The sequence below is a fragment of the Oryzias latipes genome, chromosome 15 (genome assembly GCF_002234675.1).
Source record: "Oryzias latipes chromosome 15, ASM223467v1".
Lineage (NCBI taxonomy): Eukaryota > Metazoa > Chordata > Actinopteri > Beloniformes > Adrianichthyidae > Oryzias > Oryzias latipes.
Genome location: NC_019873.2, coordinates 350,288 through 374,254, shown reverse-complemented (window position 1 = coordinate 374,254; position 23,967 = coordinate 350,288). Strand labels below are relative to the sequence as shown.

General features: G+C 42.7%; 1 protein-coding gene across 5 annotated transcripts in view; it reads left to right on the top strand.

The window, feature by feature from the left end:
* Positions 1–23,967, top strand: part of nvl (nuclear VCP-like) — a 62,490-nt gene that overhangs the window by 7,774 nt on the left and 30,749 nt on the right. For 4 of the 5 annotated variants that reach the window (XM_023963694.1, XM_023963691.1, XM_023963693.1 and 1 more), the window contains 7 exons: positions 161–221; positions 2,368–2,559; positions 3,161–3,272; positions 3,375–3,451; positions 8,664–8,798; positions 9,937–10,038; positions 20,412–20,529. In XM_023963694.1, coding sequence (XP_023819462.1) covers positions 161–221; positions 2,368–2,559; positions 3,161–3,272; positions 3,375–3,451; positions 8,664–8,798; positions 9,937–10,038; positions 20,412–20,529 — 797 coding nt within the window. The remainder of the gene's footprint in view (positions 1–160; positions 222–2,367; positions 2,560–3,160; positions 3,273–3,374; positions 3,452–8,663; positions 8,799–9,936; positions 10,039–20,411; positions 20,530–23,967) is intronic. The other variant, XM_023963692.1, reaches the window with a different exon arrangement.

The following is a 23,967-nucleotide window of genomic DNA, read 5'->3' as shown; positions in this document are numbered from 1 at the left end:
CTTTGGCTGTAGCTGTTCACTCAATTTGAAGAACCTCCTGATGTTCAAAAACCTAGTCTTGTGTCTTGAAGACATATGTCTTCTTGTGCTCCTTAATTTTTTTTGTGAAGAATTTCTTTACCACCGTCTTTTCCATCCAGCTTTGTTTTTATATGTGCAGTGAATGTGGCAGCAGCTCAACAGACTCCACTGACCAGGACGACGGTTTCCGTGAAAACACTGTAAGTGTCAGGTGCTGAATAGAGCTTCCGGGGTTTGAGGTATTATCTTGGGTATTCATATGCAGAACCCAACACATTTAAATAATGCCCCCCCCCCCCCATTATTTTTGGTGGGAAACGACAATAACAATTTTGTATGCAAGCATATATGTTTCATATTTCAAAAAGAAATTTAATACCCAAGATGCTTTTTTTTTATGTTCGCAAAAAAGCTGCGTTCATTGACTCAAAATTAAAATGAAAAATTAATCCGTCAGCTTTTTCCTCTTTAACATAGCTCATACTGTCACTTAATTAAAATGATAAAGAAAATGATATATGACATTTCATTGTCAAAAAGTTATCTCGTTAATGTGTAGCAAAATTAAATTAGAATTAAAGCCGCAAGCGGCGTTGAATGGCCCGCAGGCTCAACTTGCCCCCGCCGCCCACCTCTATGTACCACTTCCGCAATTGCTGCCCACCTCTACGCAGCACCGCCGACCTTTGATCAATGTCAGAGCTGCATATGCTAAAAATGCTAACTATGCTAGTAATGCTAATGTAGCTAAAAGTGATAGCATCACGATCAGCATCATCTACTGACTCAGAAAAACAAATTGCTTTAGATGCTAATTATGCTAACAATGCTAGTTATACTAATGTGGCTAAAAGTGCTAGCATTGCGATCAGCATCAACTCATTTAAAAAAAAACATTGTTTAAGATTTCAATTATGCTAACTATTGTAGTTATGCTAATGCGGCTAAAAGTGCTAGCATTGCGATCACCATCATCAACTCACTAAAAGCTACATGTCATAAGTTGATATAAAAATCCACTTTTCTCAAAATGGCTGCTTTCCTGGTGATTTTATCTCCATAGCAACAATTTTACATTCTGATCGCCTAGGGATAACGAACAGATCGACGTCAGTTTCAGACGAATCAAAAAAAGTCAACTTTTGGATGCCCTTAGCAACAGGGGTTCATTGGTAACCACGCCCACATTCCTTGTATGTCCATGTACAGTGTTTTTCATTATGTTCAGTTCCAGCCATGGACGCAGGCATTCCATTTCATTAGTTACAGTATACACTGTATACAGAATACAGTATACACTATATACTGTATTCTGGATACAGTATACACTGTATACTGTTGACAGTACGCCACTTTTGCTAGCTTGTTGTAGATTTTGAACACACCGTTCAAAATCTACAACTTGTAATTGCAACATTTTCCCATAGTAGCTTGCTCTTGATTCCTAAGTAGTTACGGGATGATCGATAAAAATCCCAGCGACAAGTTTACGTTTGTTTCTGAGATTAAATATGCTTTTTTTTAAATGAAAATGATGGCCTTTTTCCAAAGTCAAAGGTTGAGGAAATTCCAGAGGTGGTTGTAGACTTATGCTAGGGACATGTGCGTGAAATTTGCGCAAAATTCTGATTTTTTTTTTTTCATTTTTGCCGAGTTAGCACATTTTTTTGCAACGGTTTTATGCTTACCACACCCACATTCCTTCATAGATCTTGTCAGCGCGGGCCAGGGAAACACATATTTCATTTTCACGACATTCCGATAAAAATGTGCGAGCTAGCTAAGATCACAATGTTTGCAAATTCGCCATACAGACAATGTTCAAAATCTACAACTTCTAATTCCAACATTTTGTCCACAGTACCTTGCTATGGATGCCTGAGTGTTGAAGAAGAAGAAGAAAAAAAAAAGAATAAGCTGTTTGGCGAATTGATTTTTCATATTAGTTTTGAGTCAACGATTGCAGCTTTATATTGCAAATGAAAAAGCATTCGTGTTTTGACTTTTATTTTGAAATATGAGATACATATCCTTCCATATTTTTCTGCTACTTTTGGTTAGTCCATTTTCATTTCCTCCAGGTTCCAAGAGGATGAACCAAAGTTCACCTTCTGGAATTGTAGAAGGCAGAAATAATTCAACAGTATTGGTAACATTAACACAAATATAAACTATGTGTGGGTGATGCTTACCTGTCTCATCCCCAGGCAGGTGTTTTGCTTCAATAGAGTACCATTCACTTTTTCTTCTTAAACTAAAGTTGTTTTCCTTATCGTCTGTTCCAATAAAAAACACATTTCTTTATTGTATGGTTTGTATTAATAATTATTTTCCATATGTTTACAGCTCAACAGCACTCTGACTTCACTGTACAAACCTGGCATCTCCATTCCCAGCAGCCCTTCTAGCAGAGGGGCTGGCATTCAAAATTCTGGGATGCAGGTTTCCTCTGGAGGCTGGTTCATTGACAAAGGCCCAGGTCCTACCAGCAGCAACACCCTCATTGACCTGTGTGAAGACGAGCCAGTTGATGGCCATGTATGTGACCTAGTTACATATGAAGTACAGTTGTGATATTATGTTTTCATTTGGTAATCTGCAGGGGTGGGGCCAAGTCATTGTTTAGCAAGTCACAAGGAAGCCTCAAGTCTTTGTCCTGAAGCCCGAGTCAAGTCCCAAGTCAGAATCAGAATCATTTATTGTCATTACAATTCTTAAATGTAAGCTTCGAGCAGCTCAGGACAAAAACGAGAGTTAGTCACAGTGTGCAACTATGCAGTTATACATGAATGGAAATGTGCAATTTATGAATAGAAAGTGAGAGGTAAATGTATAAAACAAGCACCAGTAAAAAGTCCAGTTTCTGACAACGGTACAGAGTTTGTGTCATTGAGGGTGTGTGCTTATATTATCATTTTCTTGCTGTTGTCCATGAGTCTCTTGAAGTAGCAAGGCAATTTCTAGAATAATGATAAAGCTTCCTTTTACTGCACAACTTTGTGAATGGACTTAATTTCTGTGCATTAGCTGCTGGTGGCGTTCAGGCTTTCTGACGTCTCTTACAGCAAAGATGTCATGTAGCTGATGGTTTAAAGAAGTGGTTTATTTTCAAATATATTTTGTTTTTCTGTCTGTGCAGACAGAAGTGGCCTCATCTAGGGAAAACAGGATTCTTAAGAAGTCCAGAAAAAGAAAAAAGAGCTCAGCTGATCCAACAGAAACTCAGCCTCAGAACAATAAAGGTGGTGCAGGTGATCCTCCTGACAGAACTGTGCTTCATTTGGCTTCATCTGTCACACAATAACCTTGTTTTAAAATGTTTAAATTTTGAACACAACTTTTTTTTCTCTTAGCTAAGTGGAAGCCTTTAGAGCTGCAGTATCCCTGTGTGACATTTGAGGACGTGGGGGGGAATGAAGAGGCCTTGACGGTGAGTTTGTCTGCAGCAGTGGTCCTCAAACTACGGCCTGCGATGCCAGATGAGGCCTGCATCCACATGTGACCCAGCCCCCTGAACAATAACAGAGGACGCATGATTTTTTTGCCACTGTGGCCACGCGATCGAGACTTGTACCTGCATAGACTGACATTTTTTCAAACCTTCCAGAGTCTGAAACCCCCCAAAAATCTGTCACATAGAATGGAATAATAGCTATATTGCAATACACCTTCTGCGAGCTCGCTGAATTTTTTTTTTGCGCAGTAATGTATGCTGCTTTTTTTATTTTAAACCGAACACCACGTTCTGCGCCCTGATGGGCTGGAGACAGGGCTCCAGACTAACTTTTTTCACTAGGAGCACAGTGGCCCCTAACTGAAAATTTTAGGGGCACAACCAGAAAATTTAGGGGCGCATACCGTAAATCAACATTCTAACCAAATCTACTAATTTCCACTGTATTACTAATAAATACTTTAATAATAGATGCAGAAATTACAATGTGCTGTTTCAAATTCAGTGTCACATTTTAATCTGCACTTTTGAAGATGCAACAACAAGGTAAACTGACAGCACCATCGCTGTCATGACAGTACAAATAAGTAAAGAAAACGGATGGAAATTTATCTTTGTGACACCAAATAGGTGCAGCCAAGATGCACAATAAGCGTGTTTGAGATCACCCAGGTGAACTCAACACTGCGCAGATCACCTGGTGTGTGACATATATTTTTGTTTTTGCTCCAACATCAACTGTCAATCATCACAAAAATATCCCGAGAAAGGGGTGGGAGCAAGGGGCAAACCTACCCGAACACAGCTGAAAACTGAACTGACTGAAAGCTGCCCTACAGACTACAAAACAATGCATTATGGGACATGTGTCCTGATGGTTTTTGTAGTGGAGTGATTAATTAAAATAATTTAAAATACCAATTCATTAAAAAAGACTACATACATCACAAAACATTAAAATAATCATAAAATATATAATAACACAGATCATACTAAGGGGGAGAAGAATATTAAAACTAAATTGAATGTTAAGGACAACTCCATCTTCCTGTTCTCCTTCAGTCTTGCTGCAGATTCGCTTTCATCTCACAGCCCCCCTGCCTGGTCTCCCCAATGATCCAGGCGAGGTGCTGGTTCATCTCAAACACGTCTATCGTTGTATTTTCCCCACGTATTTTCAGTGTGTCTAAAACTAATGTTGTTTTTGCTCGAGCGTGTTTAAAGTTCAAGCCCCGTTAGCTGTCACGCATGTAGGTGTGGGACATTTATTCTCCTCAGCTGACCCGACTCCCGCGGGAGCGGCGTGCTGCCGTAACGGCCGTGCAAAACCGTTTGATGCGCCGCCGTAACCAAAACCTAATCCTTCCTCCGGGTCTGTGTGACCCAGAGAAAAGTTCAGCACGGACTGCATGTATTTAGACAATTACAAGCGAATAAATACGTTCTAAAGGAAAGTAAGGAACTCCTTCATGTGGTCTGGGGAGGGGGCTGTCAGGTTTCCTGCTTTCAAACCCTGTCATTGTCACGCCCCCCAAGAGTCATATACCCCACTGTGATTGGATGGTCAGCTCCGCGCACGACAATGAAAAAGTGTCATTCATACAAACAGGCGGGCTGCTGTAACATTAAACCTTCATATTAAGGCGGGGGCCGCAAAATATCATCTTGGGGGCCGCAAATAGCCCGCGGGCCGCGAGTTTGAGACCCCTGTTGTACACTCTGGCACTGGTACACCAGCCGCAGGTCGGAAGAATGAATCAACGGTTCTCTTGCCCATAGCTCAGACGCACATATCAGGTTGTGATATTTGTCTCAGTTTCCTTCCCACAGATGTTTACGCGCACTCGATTATCTCTAGGCCCCTCCCCCTACACGCATTTTAGCCACTCACAGTGGCTTTCCCTATTCTTCTCACACGCAGTGGCCGCCTCACAGAGAGGCATCACACGAGAGTGTACGTGCTCGCGTTTCATGAATATGTGCGCGAGTGTGTGTGTGTTTGCGTGCGTGTGCGCTCGCGTCTCATTGATTATTTCATTGATCATTGACTTGCCCCTTCCACGTTTAATGTATAAAATATATGGAGGGTGGGGGAGGCAAATTTGCTGGTCGCACATGTGCGACTGGATGTAAAATTCAGTCTCAAACTCTCAATCGCAAAATGCGACCAATTGTTCGCAATCTGGAGCCCTGGCTGGAGACCTTGAGAATCAATCTCATCCATGGTGTGTCACTTGTACAGATACTCTCCAAATCTACATAAATCTTTGATCACGATAACTGCGTAGCTGTTTATTGCCCAGGTCTTATTTTTGCCATTGAGCTGGCTTCTCAGGACTTGCCTTACTCATTGGAAGTATTTAGCTGTTGCAGCTTTCCTTGTTGCCTGCTCCAGGTTGCCATTTGCCTGTGGAATTCCAAGGTACTAGTAACTGTCCTCGATGTCTGCTATTGTTCCTTCTGGGAGTGAGACCCCTCCTGTGTGGACTACCTTGCCTCTCTTTGTCACCATCCAGCTGCATTTCTCGACCCCGAATGACATCCCAATGTCAGTACTGTAGTTCCTGGTGGTGTGGATCAGGGAGTCAATGGCCGCGGTTATATGGGCAGAATTTCTTGATCGGATCAATGATTGGGTTAAAATTCACCCGTGCACATGGGATCAGAAAACCTTTTTCCGATTAGAACAAACGTTCCCATGGTCACACTTTTGGTTGGAATGAATCATTTGGGCATGCGCAGTAGTGTTGAAAACTCCCGGATGAGGAAATAGGTCCCGTTCTAAACAAACAGCTGCCATAGACATTTGTTTTATGCAGCAGTTCGGTAATATACGAGACGATCTTCCAAACTTGCTTTTATTAATGTCATGAATAGTATGAAGCGCCTGTTCGCTCATCGTTTTATTTCATCCGTGTGATCAGTGCTGGAAGAAGGGTTAGGACAGGCTATAAACACAGACTAACAACATTAGCCTGATGGACACAAAATCCTGGACCATAAAACGCTGCAATCTGCATCTTGGCTGCACGTAAATGTCTGGGAATAACATCAGTCTTTATTTTGTCGGGACACAACTGGAAACACAAATCCAAGTGATTGTTTGAACAGTTTCTAAGGACTGAGCGACATTTATTTCTGCTTCCCCAAACTCGTTGCGTGAGCTGGCGGCTCTCCTGAGTCCTGCAGCCGCTAACCCAGAGCGGCGGGACGGCTCGCAGTCTGAATTCTCCCACACATAACAAAACAAATCAAAAACGCACACCCAACAAGCATCCTCCTCCCCTCAGACACGAAGTTATTAATCCAGCTCCTCTGCTCACTCGGGTGCCGGTGGACCGAGTGAGCGTCGGGGGGCACGAAGTGCTCCTTCCCCGCATCTCCCTCGTGAGGGGTGAGAGAGAGGGGAGAGCCAGCGGGGGGAGAGCAGAGCGGCGCTTTTCACCAGGTGTCCGTAGAGCAGCTGGTCGGTTCCGTATGAGCTCCAAAGCTTTCTAACAGCGAAACACCATCTATGCATGACGTAAACCAGAGCAGTAGTGACACACGATCGGAATGACCGTTTACATGCTCCACGATCGGATAAACGATCGGTATAACCCACCTATCTCGATCAGAAAGAAATTCTGATCCGAACGAGTCTGACCGGGACAGAGTATTCCGAATGGCGCGTTTACATGACGCATTTTCTTTCCGATCAGGCGTTATTTCCGATTACTTTTGCCCATGTAAACGCGGCTAATGTCACGCTGGCTCTTAGCATATAGCTTGATGTCGTCCATGTAGAGGAGGTGACTGATGTTGGCCCCATTTCTGAGTCGGTATCCATAGCCAATCTTGGTGATTATTTGGCTGAGGCGGTTCAGACCTATGCAGAACAGTAGTGATTGATGGACACTTGTGCAAGTGGTTTCCCATTGGCTTCAAGGGTGGTTTTCCACAGCTTCATTGAGTTTCCTATGAAGGCTCTTAGAGTCCTGTTGATGTTGTACAGCTCCAAGCATTCAGTGATCCATGTGTGTGGCATTGAGTCACGGGCTTTCTTGTAATCAATCCAGGCTGTGTGCAGGTTGGTGTGTCGTGACCAGCAGTCTTGAGTGACTGTTCTGTCAACCAGGAGTTGGTGTTTGGCTCCTCTGGAGTCTCTACCAATGCCCTTCTGTGTGTTGCTCATGTATTGATCCATGTGCCTGTTTATCTTGGTTGCAATGATGCCTGACATGAGCTTCCATGTTGTGGACAGACAGGTTATTGGTCGGTAGTTGGATGGGACTGCACCCTTTGAGGGATCCTTCTGGATCAGGATCGTTCGCCCTTCCGTTAGCCATTCGGGGTGAGTCCCATCTCTTAGCAGCTGGTTCATTTGTGCTGCCAGGCGCTCGTGGAGTGCGGTGAGTTTCTTTAGCCAGTAGGCATGTATCATGTCAGGGCCCGGTGCTGTCCAGTTCTTCATACCTGAGACTGCAGCAGAAGAATTTGACTTTTTTGTTTCATTTATAATAATAATAATAATAATGGATTGGATTTATCTGCGCTTTTCAAATCACTCAAAGTGCTTACAGTGTGTCCATTATTCATTCACTCCTCATTCATACTTGGTGATGGTAGCTATTGATGTAAATTGATGACTGAAAGAGGTGTGGCTGCCATTTGGAGCCTACGGCCCCTCTGACCATCACCGGGACATGCATACACATGCACACACCAGTGGAGCCACGCATGAGGCAAGGAGGGTGAAGAGTGTTGCCCAAGGACACAACGACAGTTGGCTGGGGGGAGCGGGGATCGAACCGCCAACCCTTCGATCATTGGACAACCCGCTCAACCGCCTGAGCCACTGCCGCCCATTTGCACTGGATGAGAAAGAGGACAGCCTATTTAGTGGTTATATTTTCAAAAAGGATTTGTATGATTTCTCCTGACTGCGTTATTAATATTTGGTTATGGGTGGTTTTCCGGAAAACCATAAATGTTGTTCCACTTTTCTGCTAGCCTACATGCTGAGCTCGGCCTTGCATCAGAAAATAAAAATGTTCTATGGCCCTCACAAGAAAAAGTTTGGGTACCCCTAGTCTGCAGCAACATTTCATTGAGGAGGGGACTGGTACTACTCAGTTTTGAAGATTGATCACTGAATTTGGGCTCCTTCAAGCTCATGTTATTTAAACAATGTGACACTTTTCTGCAGGAGGTGTGCAAGCTTCTGATCTACATGCATCACCCAGAGGTGTTCCAGCAGCTGGGTGTGGTTCCTCCCCGAGGTTTTCTGCTCCATGGGCCCCCAGGCTGTGGAAAAACGCTGCTAGCCCAGGCTGTGGCAGGGGTGAGGATCCTGCCAGCTTTGATCACACATGTATTTCCTGTCAGCTTACATCCATGCAGTTTTTTTTTTTTAACTTGTTCTGTCCAACAGCCGAGCAAACAGATCAGAGCTGAAGGCTTTTTGTGTTGGACAGGTTTTACTATCACAAAAGGAGGTTATATAGCTTCGAGAAACTAGAGTGTAGATTTGTATAAACCCTTTTTTGTTATTTTATTATTTTTTATTTATTTGTTACATTTAGTGTGTGTGGGGAGGGAGAGGGGAAGAATTGAAGGGGGGGGGGGGTGGAAGAGAGTAAAAGGAGAAGAGGTGAGAAAGTGGGGGATACAAGCACTGTTTTGAATAAGTTGTTATTTTAAGCTGTAACAATTATACCAGATCTGCTGGAAAGACAAATATTACATCGAAGGTGAAAATCTGACACTCAGATGAGTGGAAAATATCTGTCCATCAATACACTGTGGGTTAGGAGGAGGGATGAAGCAGACAGGGAGCACTGTGGCAGTGTACAGGTGCACGTGCACGTGGGGATGGAGATACATGCATGCTGCCGAAGTGAACCGTGTGTTCATAAGGGGAACCAGATCCTACCCAGCCAGACCAGGAGAGGGGAGGAGAGACCCCCAGGCCAGGAACCCCCCCGGCACCGGACTTAGGCAGCCCGGGAGGGGAGTAGGAGGGGATCGCCCACCCACCCAGCCAGGCGCAGAGAATGCCCCCCTACAGGGGCCCCCCCAATGCCCAGAGGCATAAGCGAACCCGGCGTCCGGCCCCAAGGCCACATGGTAGGAGCGCTTGGCCGTACCAGGCGGCAGCCATGGGGACCACCGGGCGCCGCCTCCGCGAGCCAGCCTCGGCACCTGGCCATAGCATCCCAGAGATCGCCTTGCACCCACAGCCACCCCCCATAACCCTACCCTCTACAACCCTCCTCCCCCGCCATATTATCTAAGCCCCCCTCCCCAACCCCCTTAGTGCCCTCCCCCCTCTGTGCAGTTTTCTTACATGAGATCCTTTGAAATGCTCTCTCCTCCTAGTGTTGGTGAAAATTGGTGCTCTGTTCTCTTTGTTTCTGAAACAAATGTACTCCTACATGTTTGTACACTGTAGTCCTCATCTGCCGGCTGCTATTTTTCAGGAGCTGCAGCTGCCTCTGTTAAAGGTGTCGGCGCCGGAGCTGGTGTCTGGAGTGTCTGGGGAGTCTGAGCAGAAGCTAAGAGAGCTGTTTGACCAGGCAGTGGTCAGTACTTACTCCTTCTTTTCAGTATTTGTCAGTTGACCATCAGACACAAGTGAATTGTCATCAAAAGCTGCTAAAACCCAGTGTCCTTCCTATGACTACACTTGGAATGCTGACGTTAGGGTAAATAAAGCTCTGATAAATGCTGCAGGTGTCTGCATATAACCCCCACATACATTGTTTTTTGATCCAGTTGCCCAAAATACTTCAATAGTCTTGATATTTATTTACAAAGGGGGTTATTAACAAGTTCGGATTTTTTCTACCAGGTAATTTCCTAGTTTTGTCCCGGGCCAAATTTCCATCCATCCATCCATGTTCTTCTACTCATCTGGGTTTGGGTCACGGGGGGAGCAGTTAATCTTGCTCAGTCTTCCCTCTCCCTGGCCACCTCCTCCAGGACCTCTGGGAGGACTCAGACTTTCCCAGGCCAATTAAGAGACTATTGTTGGTTGATATGGGCACACAATCTCTCCAACACACACTCTACACAGGGTTCGGGAACCTTTTTTGGCCAAGAGAGCCATAAACTCCACATATTTTTAAATGTAATTTCAAAAGAGCCATACAATAATGTAGTGTCCCTTTTCCACACTGCGGCATGGAGACTTAACCTTTTTTAGGGTTCTTTATTCTGGTTACTGTAGACCGCAACCAACGCCGTACAACTTATTCAGCAACTCCTCAATCTTTCCCGCCGAGATGAGAGCGCTTCTCCCAACTTAATATTTCCTCACTGGCAAAACAGCCCTCCCATTTCCCTTATTTGGCCCATAGCTGAACCCGATTGGTCCAAACTCCCCAACGACAGGCTGAGTGACAGAACTGAGAGCCAATCTGGATCTCTGCTTGATACGTTCAATGAACCCCGGAATCTATCACGCGACCCAATGGCCCCCCAGTTAAACTCAGTCCGCAACAATATGTTTAAAACTAAATATACAAGTGAATGTTTGCATTTTATGTAATTTCAACAGTTTTAAAGTACAATAAGTCTGTGGTTTTTTTTTAAATAACATTGTCATGCTGTTGCTAATAAATGAGTATTTCTTACCATTATTACGACTTCTGGTGCTGCATGGTTTTGCTGATGGTCTAGTGTGGTTGATACGTGGTGAGTTTCAGCTTCATGCAGCTGTTGAGACTTTAAACGTGATCTTAGGTTGGTCTGAATGTTCTATAGATGTGAGAAAGACTGCTCACATACACATACACACTGCAGCGTGTTTTAAGTTGTGCCCCCCCCCCCCCCCCCCCTTCTTCCTCACACATCCCGCTGCAACTGCACGCTATTTCTCAGAGACGGGAGCGCGCAGTTGAAGGGACGGCGGTTCGCAGGTTTCAGGCTGTTATAAACTCTGTGAAATAATAGATGATAGTTAATTTATAGTGGTGCAGATTTATTTTCTCCAAGCACCACATTTGCGCGGTGACAGTATATGTATCTATAAAAATTAAGTAAGTATACATGAAATTTTATCTTTTACCAATTAAAAAAAACCCAATGTAAATCCACTTTCGACAAATATTTATATTTCTTTAGCCACAGAAACCCTGTTAGTCTAAAACAGAAAAGAAGCTTAAAGAGCCTGAAATAAAAATCTGTCAGTCATTATTTAAACTGGAAACATTTTGATCAACTGAACCATTTGATGCTGAGAAAAAGAATTCAATCAATAAATCATATTAAATGTAAATTGATCTGAAACATTAACACAGCAGCACCAATAGATTTAATGTTTTTAGTCTGAAGAAATAGATAAAAACATTGTTCTGATTTTATTTCTAAATGATGGATAATTTATGATCTGTGACGCTGTTTTCCTGCATTACCTGCTGTCTGCATGTCAAATACTGACACCAACTAAACAGACTAATGCAGACACCTGTTGCGTAATCGAGGCTGCCCCTCCCCTTTCCTTCTAACACACGCATGTAACAGGAGACTATCCACAGGAGATTAACAGGAGATTATCCATCATACAGAAATTTCTTGACTTTACAAAGCTTCTTTGATGTATTTTTTTCAAATTAATTTTTTATTGAAAAAGCTCATCGTAAATTGTACATTGCTTTAAAAGATTACAAAGTTGTTGCTTTCTCGGTTTTAAATGAAAAACAAAAAAACGAACATGTGAGGGAGCATAGACTTTTCAAAACATATTTAGTTTGTGACTGTGTGTGTGAATGTGTGTGTGACTGGGTGAATGGGTCTGTGACTGTAAAGCGCTTTGTCCTTGTAGGAAGAAAGGCGCTATATAAGTATACGCCATTTACCATTTACCATTTAGTTATTTTAGTATGACATGATTTCAGTGATGTTTCAGATAAAGTCTGACCTTATAGGCTTTACATATTCTGTCCATATAGACCAAGTAGCGTAATGTAATGAGTGTGAGATTCTTTCCATTATATAAATTCGTTGTACAACATCAATCCAGTCCTCTGTCGTTGGTTGTTCAGGTTTAAGCCATTTTCTGGTTTTTGCTTTCCTTCTGGCCACCAGTAGAATGTAGAGCAGTTTCTCATTTTTGTTGTGTAGGCCATCAATTTTACTCAAAAACAGACTTTCACAGGACAAGGGGAAAACAATAGAAAACACATTTTGCAGATGTTCATGTATGTCAGACCAGTACTTCTTGATAACACCACAGTGCCAAAATATATGTAAGTGATTGGCTCCATCATTACCACACCTCCATTTACTTCCTGTTCCTAGGTATTTTTTCTGAGAGGTTGCAGTAAAAAACCTCATTATGCTCTTCCAACAGAATTCACGCCAAATGTTTGATCCTGTAGTGACCCATTGTTTCTGACATACTTGTTCCCAATCCTCCTCTGTAATAGTGAGCCCTCCTTCTCGCTCCTATCTTTCCTTTACATAGTACGTGTTCTCCCCCTTATGCGTCAAGATACTACCGTAAATTCCGGACTACAAAGCGCACCCGATTACTAGCCGCACCCACCCATTTTCACGTGTTTAACTACTTTTACACATACACAAGCCGCGTCGGAGTACAAGCCGCATGTATTAGGCAGCATTGTCATCCTGACAAATCACGTCCTGACTCCCAGAGTAAGTGTGATTCATTAGCACACAGTGGGTGGAGCCAGCTTTGTTTCAGGCTCAAGGTATTTGAATATTTCTACATCTGCCAAACAGCATGGAACTCTATTCTGTTCACAAGTTCCTCAGTTATGGTTTTTTTTATTCATTTTTTTTATTTTTATTTTTTTAACTTATTGACAATCTAGGTATCATACATAAAATTACAAACAGTAACCATATAATCAACATTACATCCCTCAGTTATGATGAGGAAATTTACATCCGCGATCCCCCATTTCCCATGAGTCTTAGGGGCTAAAGGCGGGGCCAATGCCCGGCTCGCCATTCTGTTGTACGTGTTTAAGAATGAGCAAGTATCAGCAGTGCATGGAGGGGTGAACGGGTACAGCTCTCCTTCCGCTTGAGTCGCGGCAGCGTTATGGGATTAACAGGGCTGGTTAAAAAACACGCTAGTAAAATAAAGCAGCGACGACTGAAAAGCGCACGCCTCAGCGCGATACGCGCGCCTCCTCGCGGCGCGTGGGTCAGAAGTTTCCTTCCACAACAAACACTGTTGTTCCGCGGACGCCTCGAGTAAGCCCTGTCTGCAGCCTGCAGAATGGCTCGACGCCTCCGCGCTCCCGCGCGCTCCTTGTCTCCCCTTCCTATCTACTCCGACACCTCTGGCCAGGGCGGCTTCAAGGAGGAGCGCTTCGTCCCCATTGCGCCGGTGAACGGAGCAAATCGTGTCTGTGCAGAGCAATCGGACTTAATACTGTACGTTTTGTGTATGAGGGGCAGGTGCGTTGTTACGTGTGGGAGCCTTCAGACTGCCATCGGCCCCGCAGCTCACACGACACGCAGTCTCCAGCTCACACGGAGGCTGTGAGCGTTTCAATGCAAAACTCCGCTCAGTCCTTAGAAACCGTTAACACGACCACGTCAATTTGTGTTTCCAGTCGTGTCCCGACAAAATAAAGGCTGATATTATTGCCACATATTTACGTGCAGCCAGCCGAGTCACTATGACTCAGAGGTAAATTCACTCCATGCGCTGTTCTCTCCGTCACGCAGCTGACCGGCTTTTCCAAACCCGTTGGTGATGGTGGATTTTTTTCACGCTGCTTTTAACGATTGCTTTTAACTTGAAAGCTTCATCATATTGTAGTGGCGATCACGTGCACGTTGGGTCTAATGGCCCCAAAGGATTCTGGGATGCGGCCGGGCATGCATGTTTCGTTTTGTTGAACCATGACTGAAGTGTCTAAGACCTGAAGTCAAGTCCATGCTGTTTGGCCGCTTAGAGGTGTGTTGAAAAACAAATGATTTGTGCTTGGTGTTAGATAGAGAATTCAAACCATCCACTGTATCTGAAGATACGTACATCGCGGCCGCCAATTAAAACCATAAATTAGCCGTGTCACTGAATAAGCCGCATGGCTGTAAGCGCAGGAAAAAAGTAGCGGCTTATAGTCCGGAACTACGGTATTGTATAATTTAGAAATTATTTTTGTAGGGCATATTGTTTTTATTACTGTTTTAAGAAACCTCCGGTCATCTGTGGGTATTCCTTTTTTTCTTTTGTTAATCTTAAAAAGATTCAATTTTAGATATACTTACGCAATTTCTATAGATACTAACCTCATATATTGTCACCGCAGCTAGTGTTTATGTGTGTGTGTGTGGGGGGGGCATTTTCTTTTTCCTAGGGGGGGCCTTGCAAAAATTAATTGAGAAGCATTGGTCTAATGAATCCTGTCTGGTCCTTATGTATCAGCACAGGGAGAATTGTTTCAAATCTCCTTGATATTATAGAAGTGATTAGTTTGTAGTCGATGTTTGGGGGAGGGACAGACCGCCATTTTTCCTCTTTTTAATTTTCTGATTGCCAATTGAATTTCTTCACGGGTAATTGCTGTAAGCAATTTTTCATTTTGCTCAACTGTTAGAGTTGGTAAATCTAATTGTTTTAAAAATGCATCTATTTAGTCACTATTATTTAGGTATGTTTCTGAGTAGAGATTTTAATAGAATTCACAATAGCACTGTTGAATTTTCTCCTGATCCGGTTCAGTTTTGTTACTTGAAGGATTTTTTTATTTTATATATTGCTCTCTCTGCTTGTTGTTTTCTCAGTTTATAAGATAGAGTTTTCACAGATTTGCCGCCTACTTCACTATATTGTTTTTTCATTAAAACAAGTTTTTTCTGCACAGCCAGTGTATTAATGTCATTTATTTCTTTCTTTATTTTTGTAATTTCAGTCTTATTTTTGGTCTTTACATTTTGGAAATGCTCCTGTTGAAGTTTTAACAGTTTTTCTTTTAAGCACTTCAGTTTCTGTTGACTAGCTTTTTTCTGGTAGGATGAGATACTAATTAGTATCATTATGTACTAAGTATTCTTTAATTTCATTGCCTAATTTGTCTTTGATATTTGGGTAATTTAAGATGTTAATATTTAATCTCCAGTGGATCTTTTCTTTCCTGCCAAGTAGAGACTTAATGTAACTGGGTTATGGTCAAAAATTGCACAAATTCCAATATCACTGTTTTTCACTCTTAGTAGGTCATTTTTGAACATAAATATGTAAAGGGAAACCTTTCCAGGGTATTTATAAAACTCACTCCACCGCTGGGTCAGCACCGGTTCTCCTGAAGGCTCTCAGTTTGTCTTTATGACTGGGACCCGGTGGGCCTGGTGCAGTGTGGCCTGTCCCTCTGGTCACTCTGCTCCAGGTCAGCTGCTTGAGCTGCTCCAAAATGGTTTCCGGTGATTTGATGACCTCTACAGAAAATCCTCTTTTGCACGTCTTCACTTGCTTCTGTTGCAGTGTTGTAGATCTTTACCCCATCAGCATACTTCACTTTCAGCCTTGCGGGAAATAAGCTTTGGAACTGGATCTGTTGGTCTTTTTGAATCCTCCGGATAGCTGGATATTCTCTTCTTTTCTTAAAAGAAGATGAGTGGGGTGGTAGTTATTGTCCAAAAATATCTGTTTACTTTTCCAGGTAAAGCCTTTTTGTTGCCATGATTTGCGGAGTATTTGCTCTTTGGTCTTGAAGCTTAAAAACTTCACTAGAATAGAGCGTGGTGAGGCTCCAGTGAGCGATGACCTCGTTCGAAATTTAGAATCTGCACGTCATCTAGCTTCAAACCTTAACGTAGTAAGGTTTCCTCAAAAGCATTCATTGAGGGGGAATCTCGCTCAGATGTTTCTGGCACACCATAAATCCGGATGTTTTCTCTCTTGTTGCGACTTTACAGGTCCGTTAGCTTGTCTGTTAGCTTCACGTTTACCTGCACTAGCTCCGCCATAACGTCTTCCACGGTTTGGATTCACTCCTCTACCTTCTCAATCCTCCCCTCAGCTTCTTCCATTCGATCATTCACTTTAGCAATGTCTTCCTTAATACTTTCTAGTTTTTCGTTGTTTTCTTGGCAAAACGCTCTTAGTTCTTGTAGTAGTACACTGGATTCTGCCATTGTGCTTGTGGGCAAGCTTTTTTTAAGTGGTGATTCTGCGGTGATTAGCTTTAGCAGCTAGCGTTAGCACATTTCAGAGTCGGTTTGCTTCCACAAATCCGCTGCAAAGCGTTGGTCTTTGGTGTATTCTCTTTCCCCTCTAAGTTAAATTCAACTTATGTAGTTGATTTCGCCGTTCCCGGGGGGTTTTGTGATCAATTTCTCTGGTTCAGTCGGGAGCTCTCTCACTACACAGCCATCCCGTTGGTGTACAAACCGGAAGTAATGTATTCTTGTATATTGACAAAATGCATTCATATTACAATATCATTAATATTGCAATAATATTTTATCATGATGGTGCAGATTAGGATAACGTAGACTGACAGAGAGAGAAACATATATAGCTCAGGCACGGGCCCCCCAGGCTATGATGCTGCTTCCTTAGAATTGCATTTTTTTTATAGAAATCATGTTCATATGTCTTCTGTTATTTGATCTTTGTTAAAAGAAAGTACCGGTTCCAGCCAGCACCCATTCAAAACTAACAGATTAACCAATGTAGCCGGTTCCAAGCCTGGATATAGACAGAAGCTTGTTTCAGGAAAGGTATCTATGTAAAATCTTTGCCGAAACAAATATAGTGGGGCAAAAAAAAAATTTATTCATCCACCAATTGTACAAGTTCTCCCACTTGAAACAATGAGAGAGGCCTGTAATTTTCATCATTGGTATTTCTCAACAATGAGAGATAAAGTGGGAAAACTAATCCAGAAAATCACATTGCCTGATTTTTTTAAATAATTTATTTGTAAATGATGGTGGAAAATAAATATTTGGTAAATAACAAAAGTTCAATTCAATACTTTGTTGTATACCCTTTGTTGGCAATGACAGCAGCCAAACGTTTTCTGTAACTCTTCACAAGTTTTTACAAACTGTTGCTGGTATTTTGGCCCATTCCTACATGCAGATCTCCTCTAGAGCAGTGATGTTTTGGGGCTGTTGCTGGGCAACGCAGACTTTCCACTCCCTCCAAGGGGTTGAGATCTGGAGGCTGGTTAGGCCACTCCAGTACCTTGAAATGCTTTTTATTAAGCCACTCCTTTAGTACTCAGGCAGTGTGTTTGGGATCGTTGACACGCTAAAAGTCTCTGGCGGCGTCGTGTGTTACTGATGGTAGCCTTTGTTACTTTGGCCCCAGCTCTCTGCAGGTCATTCACTAGGTCCCCCCATGTGGTTCTGGGGTTTTTGCTCACCGTTCTTGTAATCATATTGACCCCACAGGGTGAAATCTTGGGGGAAGCCCCAGATGGAGGGAGATTATCAGTGGTCTTCCATTTCCTAATAATTGCTCCCACAGTTGATTTCTTCACACCAAGCTGCTTCCTGTTGCAGATTCAGCCTTCCAGCCTGGTGCAGGTCAACAATTTGGTTCCTGGTGTCTTTAGACAGCTCTTTGGCCATAGTGGTGTTTAGAGTGTGACTGTTTGAGGTTGTGGACAGGTGTCTTTAATATAGATAACCAGTTCAAACAGGTGCCATTAATACAGGTAACCAGTGGAGGACAGAGGATCCTCTTACAGACAAAGTTACAGGTTTGTGAGAGACAGAAATCTTGCTCGTTTGTAGGTGACCAAATACTTATTTTCGTCTATAACTTACAAATAAACTCTTTAAAAATCTGACAATGTGATTTTCTGTATTCATTTTTTGTCATTTTGTCTCTCATAATTGAGGTATATCTCTGATGAAAATTATAGGCCTCTTTTTAACATCTTTTTAAGTGGGGGATTTTATATATTGCACAATTCCTGGCTGACTTCATACTTTTTTACCCAACTGTATGTGAATCAGACCTATGATATCCATACCGATCATTGTGATTTGTAGTGAGAGCAGGGAACAGGTGGGGGAGAAGCTAAAGGGGTGGAGGCTTGCCCTGAAAAGGAGAGGAATGAAGGTTAGCCACACTAAGATGGAGTACATGTGTGGGAATAAGAGGAACCCAAGTGGAATACTGAGGTTACAGGAAGAATAGATAAAGATGATGCAGGATTTGGAGGATCTTGGGACAACACTCCAGGGTAGTGGAGAGTGTGAAAAAGAAGTTGAAGAGGTGCAGGCAGATTGGAATGGGTGGAGAAAAGTGTCAGGTGTGATAGAAGAGTTTCATTTCAAATGAAAGGAAAGGTGTAGAAAGCTGTGGTGAGAGCAGCCATGTTGTTGGACCTAGAGACAGTAGCACAGACAGAAAGCAGAGCTGGAGGTAGCAGAGATGAAGATGCTGAGGTTCTCTTTTGGAGGGACCAGGATGGATAGGAATAAGTACATCAGAGGAACAGCACATGCTGGAGGTTTTGAAGATAAAGTCAGAAAGGCCAGACTGAGATGGTTTTGACATGTCCATGAGAGAGACAGTGAATCTATTGGTAGAAGGATGCCTAGAGGAAGACCAAGGAGGATGTTTGTGGATGCAGTGAATGAAGACATGAAGGTAGATGGTGTTAGAGGAGAGGATGCAGAAGACAGGGAATAGATGAAGAGAGAGCCCTGAAGAGAAAAGTCTAATGGGAAAGATTATTTCATTTAGACCAAAGGGTCTACTGATAAATAGGACTGGGCAAAGACTGGAGAAAACCCAACCCAACCAAACGTGAAGTCCAGGTGCCATGACTTCATTTCAAGACAAGTCATCTAGATCAGTGTTTTTAACCCTTTTTTAAGCCAAGGTACACTTTTTCCAGGACACAAATCACAAGGCACACCAGCAACCAAAAATTTAAAAAGAGAACTCTGTAGCCTGCATTGATGTACAGTCTCCATGATCTCCACATGAATTTTTTGTAATAATTGAAGCACAGACATTGTGAAGTTGTAGCTCTTTTTCCTAAGATTTGCAATAGTTTTCAATAATAATTTTCCGCTTATTAAGTTTAATATTTTCCCAGTTAGTTGTTTTTCCCACCAGTTCATTAAAATGCAATTTCATAACCAAACAAAAACCAAATAAGGATTATATCCTTTGTAAACGGTAATTTCGTTTTTAAGTATTTTTTAAAATATTTTTAAGAGAAACTGTAATTTTTTAGCTCATATATGATCACATTATATTTTATAAATTTCAGACAAAGAAGACTATTATTATATTCATGTTTATGTTTATGTGAAGTTTTATTAGTTTTTCTTTTGTCTAAATAAAAAATGTAACTTTAACAAAAATGTTTAATTTATTTTTGGCTGATTGTTTCAGTTTAGTGTAAATGTTTCTGTTGACCACTTTATCCTAATCCTATTTCTTTTTATTTTGTTATCAATTAAATTCAAACCTCAAGTTTTCATTATTTTATTCACTTTTTAAAACGGTCTGAGACAGGATCCCGCGGGAAGGGGTGCATGATTGATCCGTGATCCATACGAATCACTAGTCCCAGTTCTGCACAGGTATGTACTGCGGATTGCCCCCTCCGCGTCCTCCGCCTTTGTTTTAACACACGTCAAAGTCTCCGCTCAACACTTTCCAAAACATGACACTCCCGCTACGTGTGGGAGGAACTACCGTTAACATTTTTCTTGCCCTCCTTTATGAAAGACATAGTAACGAGAGATCCAATGGTTTATAATGAAGAGCTCCACAAAGGCATGGACAAATAACTCTGTGAAACCTGAGCCTTTTCTCTCATATCACACTAGTGTGCCGCGGCACACTGGTCGAAAATCACTGACCTATACTAAGGAGAATCTCACACGTGTATTTAATGATGTTGCTGAGATGTCTTTTGGTTTGTAGCAGCTTCTGTAGATGTTTTATGACCCTGGTCATGTTCTGAACTTATACTGTTCTTCTTCTGACTCACAGAGCTCAAGCCCATGTATCCTGTTCATTGATGAGATCGATGCCATCACCCCTAAACGAGAGGTTGCCTCTAAAGACATGGAGAGAAGGATGGTAGCTCAGCTCTTGACCTGCATGGACGGTAGGATGTTGTGGTTCTGCTCTGATGAGGTTTGTTGACACTGGCCTCATGCTATGACTCAGTGAGATGTCTTGACCTCCTTGTTTGGAGGAAAAGATGGCGCCAGTGTATGCGGCCTGCCGTCTTTTTATCCTCAGTGTTTTTTATGCCCATCTGCTCTGCCACTGTGGAAAAGAAGGTGGTAAAACCATGCACATAAAAGCCAATTTGAGATGCTTTACTGGACCCATCAAGTATAAATTTGCAGAGTGTCTCTGTCCTTCCCATCACTCCCTGGAGCTGGTGATCAGCTGGTTGACGGTTTGACAAGCTGTTGAGCTCTTGCCAGCCCAGCTCGCCCCGTCTGCAGCTTAGAGGAGTAAACCTTTGACCCCTGCACTGGAGAACTTTGTGGTCTGGACCAGATGGGGACACCACTGACACCATTCTGCTTGTGCAGTTGAATGCATGGTCCATCACTAACAAAATTTTCTATCTGAAAATGAGTTAGAGCGCTTAGACTGTTCCCCCAGACTGCTAGGGGGTCACTGAAAAACATGTTTTCATTCCCCACCCTCACCCGAAGATTCACAGGAACCTTATCCTCAACACCTGGCTGCAGTCCACCTCCTGCAAGTTCAGGTTTGGTTTTATTGATGATTTTAATCTGTTTTGGAATTGCCCCTCTTTTTATAGATCTGATGGCCTTCACCGCAGTCTCCTTGGGAACAGTATTTTAATAGCTAAGAACCAGAACCAACACCTTCCACACAAATATTCCTCAAACTCTCATCACCACCAGTTACCCTCCCCATGCCATCGGTTATATCAAACAGACCTATGATTTTGGAGTCACATGAAATGGCAGCTTAGCTGTGGAACTCAGCAGCTCAAGCAATTTTTAAAAGGAGAAATAAACAACCACATTTTTATTAGTTTAAGAACAAACTGATTACCTAAAACGTGTCCCAATAAAGGCTGATGTTATTCCCACACATTTACGTGCAGCCAGGATGCAGATTGCAGAATTTCCCGCATGGATTTATGTTCATCCAAAGCTAATGTTGTTAGCCCGTGTTAGCATACTGCTAACCCTGGCTTCTTTCCGGCTCCGTTCTTCAACAGAAAAAGCACTGACCACACGGATTAAAATTAAAATGATGAGCGAACAGGCGCTTCATAATAACCGTAACATTAATAAAAGCCCGTTTATCTTGTATATTACGGAGCTGACATATCTATGTATATAGCCGCTCGGCGGAACTCATTTCCTCTTCCGGTATTTCAAACACTACTGCGCATGTGCGAATGATTTATTCCGACCGAAAGTGTGACCCCATGTGAATGTTTGTTATAATCTGAAAACATTTTTCTGGGCCCATGTACTCGGTTGAATTCTAATCTGACCATTGATCCGATCTATTTTGCACATGTAACCGTGGCTTATGGGGTCGACTAGCAGCGTGGCGGGGGCGTGGCATCACGATGGTGTCTCTCCGTCGTGATGTCAGTCACCCATCACGATGGACAATGGTATCATGGTGGGGCGACAGTGGCTCAGGTGGTTGAGCAGGTCGTCCAATGATCGAAGGGTTGGCGGTTCGATCCCCGCTCCCACCAGCCAAAAATGTCGTTGTGTCTTTGGGCAAGACACTTCACCCTCCTTGCCTCCAGTGTGGTTCCACTGGTGTGTGAATGTGTGTGAATGTCCCGGTGATGGTCATAGGGGCCGTAGGCGCGAAATGGCAGCCACGCCTCTGTCAGTCTGCCCCAGGGCAGTTGTGGCTACAACCGTAGCTTACCATCACCAAGTATGAATGAGGAGTGAATGAATAATGGACACAATGTAAGCGCTTTGGGTGTCTTGAAAAGCGCAGATAAATCCAATCCATTATTATTATTATTATTATCGGCACAACCCTATTAGCAATGCTAACTCCAGCTGCAGTTAGCTTTGCCCGAGGTTTGACCGGTAATCCATAGAGAATGACATTATTCATCCTTACTTGTTGTTCCACATCGTCCAGTCTTTTCTCCAGAATGTCGACCCGGTTATCTTTTTGTTTGTTTTGAGCTCGGAATCTTCAGAAGTCTTCCATTAGCTCCATCAGAGGAGTTAGCTTAGCGGTCACTTGTTCCATAAAGGGATACAACGCAGCTTGGATATCATCAAGAATCTTTTTAAGGTCTTAGTAGCCCTGTTTTTTCTTAGGGGCCATGGTCAGCTTTCTTTTTTTTTTGGAGAAAAAAACAAATTTTAAGTCACTTGATAATTGATAATTGTTGAGCCGCCGAGAGCCACACCCGTCCGTGCTGTAACCCGGAACCGGAAATGGATAGAGAGGCCTGTAATTTTCATCGTTGGTATACCTCAATCATGAGAGACAAAATGAGAAAAATAATCCAGAAAAATCACGTTGTCTGATTTTTAAAGAATTAATTTGTAAATTATGGAAAATAAGTATTTGGTCACCGACAAACAAGCAAGATGAGAAAAATAATCCAGAAAAATCACGTTGTCTGATTTTTAAAGAATTAATTTGTAAATTATGGAAAATAAGTATTTGGTCACCGACAAACAAGCAAGATGTCACACACTTTCACAGACCTGTAACTTCGTCTGTAAGAGGATCCTCTGTCCTCCACTCGTTACCTGTATTAATGGCACCTGTTTGAACTGGTTATCTATATAAAGACATCTGTCCACAACCTCAAACAGTCACACTCCAAACCTCACTACAGCCATGACCAAAGAGCTGTTTAAAGACACCAGGAACCAAATTGTTGACCTGCACCAAGCTGGAAAGATTGAATCTGCAACAGGTAAGCAGCTTGGTGTGAAGAAATCAAGACCACTGATTATCTCCTTCCATCTTGGGCAAGATCTGACCCGTGGGGTCAAAATAATCACAAGAAGGGTGAGCAAAAATCCCAGAACCACACGGTGGACCTAGTGAATGATCTGCAGAGAGCTGGGACCAAAGTAACAAAGGCTACCATCAGTAACACACAATGCCACCAGGGACTCAAACAGTCTTGTCCCCCTGCTAAAGCCAGTACATGTGCAGGTCCGTCTAAAGTTTGCTAGAGAGCATTTGGTTGATCCTGAAGAGGATTTGGAGAATGTCCTATGGTCAGATGAAACCACAATAGAACTTTTTAGTAAGAACTTTATTCATGTTTGGAGGAGAAAGAATGCTGAGTTGCTTCCAAAGAACACCATACCTACTGTAAAGCATGGGGGTGGAAACATCATTCTTTGGGATGTTTTTCAGACCAGGACGACTGATTCATGTAAAGGAAAGAATGAATGGGGCCACGTATCATCAGATTTTGAGTGAAAACCTCCTTCCATCTGCAAGGACAATGAAGATGTGGCTGGGTCTTTGTTACATGTCACCCCAGGGAGAGGGAGAAAATAGGTAACATAAAGAATACATTTAAAGCCAGTAGGATTTA